The sequence below is a fragment of the Colias eurytheme genome, chromosome 8, assembly GCF_061535395.1.
Source record: "Colias eurytheme isolate Ceu_HAF_F1 chromosome 8, ilColEury1 Martin Lab GWU primary, whole genome shotgun sequence".
In the NCBI taxonomy this organism is placed as follows: domain Eukaryota; kingdom Metazoa; phylum Arthropoda; class Insecta; order Lepidoptera; family Pieridae; genus Colias; species Colias eurytheme.
This window is the reverse complement of record NC_142987.1, coordinates 6884962-6889739: the sequence shown is the minus strand read 5'-3', so window position 1 is coordinate 6889739 and position 4778 is coordinate 6884962. Positions and strand designations below refer to the sequence as shown.

General features: G+C 30.1%; 1 protein-coding gene across 1 annotated transcript; it reads right to left on the bottom strand.

Annotated features, from left to right (window-relative positions):
• Positions 1–308: 308 nt before the first annotated feature.
• LOC149906582 (uncharacterized) lies at positions 309–2070 on the bottom strand. Its single transcript, XM_090104443.1, has 3 exons — positions 2034–2070; positions 810–1136; positions 309–595 (listed from the first exon to the last, which is right to left on the bottom strand). Exons 1-3 carry the CDS (start codon positions 2068–2070, stop codon positions 309–311), a joined length of 651 nt encoding a protein of 216 aa, XP_089960569.1.
• Positions 2071–4778: the final 2708 nt, after the last annotated feature.

Sequence of the window (4778 nt, the reverse complement as noted above, 5' to 3'; positions counted from 1 at the left end):
ATAATCAATAAGCTTGAATAGGCTTAATCGAGTGATAAACTTGATAAAGCCATATTATACACTTTTGAACACATCCTGAACATATCTGAAAGAGATTGCTGCCTTATCGATAACACAGCCGTTGTGATCGTCATCTTATAATATTGTTTTTAGTATGAAATCCAGATAAAATGCTATCAATTATTGTGAAAGCGAAATGCGTCAGAAAAACTAAAGACAACCAAATACATGCTTACACTCTGCATAATAAATCTCTTATAAAATTAATCCCGTCTATTAGATTATTTACTAAACCTACACAACGGATATCAGTAAAAATATTCATTTGGTTCCCTTAAAACATCAGCATTCTCATCAAGTGTCACATTTCCAGAGTCTTTAAAATAGTTATTATTTAACTCCACTAGTGTTTTAACAAATCTATAGTAGTGAATTTGCTGATTGTATTTTTTCTTGTAGTTCGTCTTATTGTACTTCTTCATGTATTGTTTATAAAGCTCTTGGGCGTTATCTAAGTCGTAAAGCTCACTTGCGTTTACTTCTTTATTTCGCTGCCGTCCTGCGTATTCAGCTTCTGTGTTACTCACCTTAAAATCTGTGTATAGAGTAGGTATAAGTTATGAATCAGGTCATCAGGCAGATGCATTCCTATACTATATCACTAAAAACTGGATGGGTGTGTGTGTATTACAATTTACAAGCCATACAATTAGCAAGTAATATTCTTGGCGTAAGGATATTGTTCACTCAATTATTCTGACTTGTATAAAATATATATCTTTAACATTTTTTTTATAAAAAATACTTACAAGGTTTAATTTGAATTGCATAATGTTCGTCTATCTCTTGTGGGTTCAAATCTGCATATTGATTGACGATATAAAATGTATTTTTGTCTAATTCTGCTTCATTGAGGCGAGACACTTGATTCAAAGTAACAACAAAGTTATTTAATCGCGTGTTTTCTTCCATTTCACCTTTGTATTTCTTATTGTATTTTTCTTTGAACAATTCAAAAATATCTCTAGCATTGTCAAGATCGTATACCACGCTTATTATTATATTTAAATGGCAAACCAATAAGAACGTAACGTTATTAATTATTATAGTTTTCAACATCATGTGTACATCAATTCCTAAAATGAAGTATTTACGATTATTAACTTATTAGAGATTGTTTTGTCTGAATTTTTTAAATACCAAATTGATAGAAGAACATTAAGACCACAACTTAATTCAGAAAGAAATAGAATAAAGACAAAGCTAATTCAATTTCGATGATTGATAACGCGGACTATGAAATTTTAAATCTGCCGTGAAATGATTAATGAATAGGAAGATTTGTTTCCACAGATCTTGAAAATAATATATCATAAAAATTGGGAGCACACAAACATGCGTATGTAGAATACATATTTTAGTAAAGTAGATACATACTGCACTCATAATCTTAATACTATTATAAAGGCGAAAGTTTGTAAGTATGGATGTATGGATGTTTGTTACTCTTTCACGTAAAAACTACTGAACCGATTACAATGAAATTTAGCACACATATAGAGGGTAACTTGGATTAACACATAGGATAGGTTATATCCCGGAAATCCCACGGGAACGGGAACTATGCGGGTTTTCCTTTGAAAACGCGGGCGAAGCCGCGGGCGGAAATCTAGTATAATATAATTCCTTATAACTTATGAGTTTACTTAGTACCTACGAGTACCATGTTACTTAATTAAATACTCTTGGCGCAGTAAAAATTAAACCAATTCATTTCCATGGTTTAAAATAAATGTTACGGCAGGTTACGGCACTGACTTTGTCCAAGTCCTGTAAAAAATTAACGTAGATTATTAATTAAATATAGGAAATATTCATGGTATATTTCCTTCCTCTCAAAGGGTCAATATTCATCCAACATAATATTACTAATTTAGTTAAGTAATTTGGTTGAAAATTTGAATCACTAGAAAATACCGCATTACATTTTCTGACAAGGAAAATATTAAAAACTTCTTTGAATTTTACCTCACTTCCAGTCAAAGCTTGAGCACAAGGCGAGGTACTCATTAGCTATATAATTTTAGCACTTTTACATGATTATTACATTACCTAAGCTGTGACAGCGTCTCTACGTTATTTCTAACATCTAATTCTCTTCTTCAAGTCACGTTCTTTGACATGACGTTTACTTTTAGCCAGGGGTTTCATCCTTTTAGCTTTGAGTTAGCGATGTCCGGAAATAACTATTTAAGTGCCTCAGGAAATTAAAACTGTAACGCGGCGATACACGAAACCTTTTTATGAAGTTATCTTGCTTACACTAGTCTTGTATGTAGTTACGTGTATTTTTTGATAATAGTATTTCTTAGTTCTTACTATTTAGTTTAAGTTATAATTAACCTGATAATTAAATAATATTTAGGTATTGTATGAATTAAAAATAAAGTGAAGCCTGATTTCAATGAGCAAAAATCTGGGCAAATTGGAAAGCTGTGGAATTTATTTGTTTAATTGAACGCCTCAATACCATTGATTTATCAATACCAATTAATGGTACCAATTGAGGAATTCTTCTTGAATAGTATATATTTATCAAAGAATTGCTATGCTTTTCGTCACTCTACAATCATAGAGCCGACCAGGATGAAGAAAGAAGAATCTCGCAAAAATATTCCTTTTGACAGCAGAGTTGTGTATTATTGTTCAATATTTTTACTTATTTTTAGCTTCCTTTTTTAGAAGATTGTTAAAACAAGAAATTCAGTGTTGACAATTTGATGTTAGCTAATGTTAGCCTACTAATGTTAATAGTAGATAGTCACTAAGACTATTAATGAAGTGAGGGTAGTTCGGGTGTTGTGTCGATAAGACAAGCTCTGAGAACCAAGGCATGCCTAATGTGAGATGATCTTTTATAGTAAAAGTAGACTATTTATTACAACACTAGCTGTGCCTCGCGGTTTTATACGCATTGCTCCGCTCTCATTGGTCTTAGTGTGATGAAATATAACTTAAATATTTATTATTTCCGACAATAATTTTAATCTTTAAAATTAAAGCTTTTTGTGAACAAAAGTGTAGGAAGAAAAGTCAATCTTTCTCTATTGTAAAATTCGTAAAATCAGTTCATTCATTTTTTTCCTGTAAATAAATAAAAAATGAATAAGATTAAACCATTTAAACAACCGTTTTAATCTTGTTTCACTTGTTCTAAAAGGAAAATCACGTGTGCTGATGCAGCAAAGAGATAAAAAAATTCACAGGTCATATCTAACGGGAGACGATCTAATGGCCGAATTGGTTCTGCCTTTTCCTTGTACCTGAAGACATTTGGAACACCTAAGATCCTCTAAAATATTACAGTCCTAATGGCTTTCCTTGAAAATCCTTATAAAAGTATATAAGTAACTAGGTAGCTATTACACGCGTTACTTGAAGATTTTAAGGATATAACCAACAGCAGAACAGAATCCAAATGCAGTTTAATTCGATAATGTACCATACTTTACTATGTATCTGCTTTACATTTAAGTAATTGTTTATATTTAACAGTTTCCTTGAACCATATAGTTAGATAATAAACATGAAAGCATTAATTTGTAGTCATTTTTATTAAAAAACCCAGGAAGAATAATATAAACATTTTGGAATAATCATCTTCGCAAGCACTTATATATTATCTCACAATAACTATTTTCTTAACAAATTTCACATAATATTTTCTTCAAAGTGGTGAGTTTAATTTTATTTTTAACAGCTTTTTATTATGATTGTATGTGTAAGAAGAATGGAATATTATATAAATGATATTATGTTTCAATCCTTAGAACAAGAATCAACATTTGTTACCTGTTAGAATATTTTTATTTCAATAATATAGCAATCAAAGATACCATTCGTAAGGGTAGAGTCGAGCCTATGGGAGAGCCTTGTTTTAAGAAGTAATCAAAAGTTTTAGACTTGGATTAAGTTTTTAATCTCGCCTTCAATAGTCCACTTAATTGAAAAGTTTAAAAAAGGACTTCGTTGCTACTTCCTTTGAGATCAAGATTTTTGTGATTGCGAGACTTTTGTAAGCTGCGAGTTGAATAATTTATTATGTACGTAGGTACTTTGAAATAGACACCTACAAATTTTATTGTTTATATGGGTCCGAAAATTTATTAAAATTTATCGTTATGAAAAATCCGTGGCAGATAAAAGATACGGTATGATATTAATAATTATTTCCTTCCTGTTTTATAATAACTACATAATGAGATATTCGGTTTCTTCAAACGGTCAATTTAAATAAAATCTTTTTTATTTCATTAGGAAATAAGTTTTAATCATGGATGCGGGTTCGAGTCCCGCCTCGTGATCGAATTTTTTCTATTCTTTATAAATTTATAATTAGTTTTAATCATTATAATATTATATTATTTAACAAAAAATTAAAAAGTATTTAGCATACTTACTTAGAATCCTTAAAAAAACAATCGACAAATATTTAAGTTGTACTACCACTGACTCTATTATCTTGTATAATGTACGCTAATATTATTATTATCAATCGTTAAAATGTCTTCCAAATATCACATCTACAAATATTACAGCAGGTAATTCATTTTCTTTCGGCTACAGTCAAATATAAACTTATTAAACGGCTCTAGTTCAAAAAGTTTTTAATAATAGTACAGTTATAAATGTCAAACTGAATTTTAAGCTGTATAGCTGTAAACCTTTGCCTCTTTTAATGACATTTGACAGTAAGATGTTGGAAGTTGACAGTTGAT

What these genes read in the sequence shown, in the direction of transcription:
- LOC149906582 (XM_090104443.1), bottom strand. Translation starts at nt 2,070, where the DNA reads ATGAGTACCTCGCCTTGTGCTCAAGCTTTGACTGGAA. An exon ending in TGCTCAAGCTTTGACTGGAA is followed by an intron (nt 1,137 to 2,033) that starts GTGAGGTAAAAT and finishes ACTTCATTTTAG; the next exon opens with GAATTGATGTACACATGATG. An exon ending in TGCAATTCAAATTAAACCTT is followed by an intron (nt 596 to 809) that starts GTAAGTATTTTT and finishes CTCTATACACAG; the next exon opens with ATTTTAAGGTGAGTAACACA.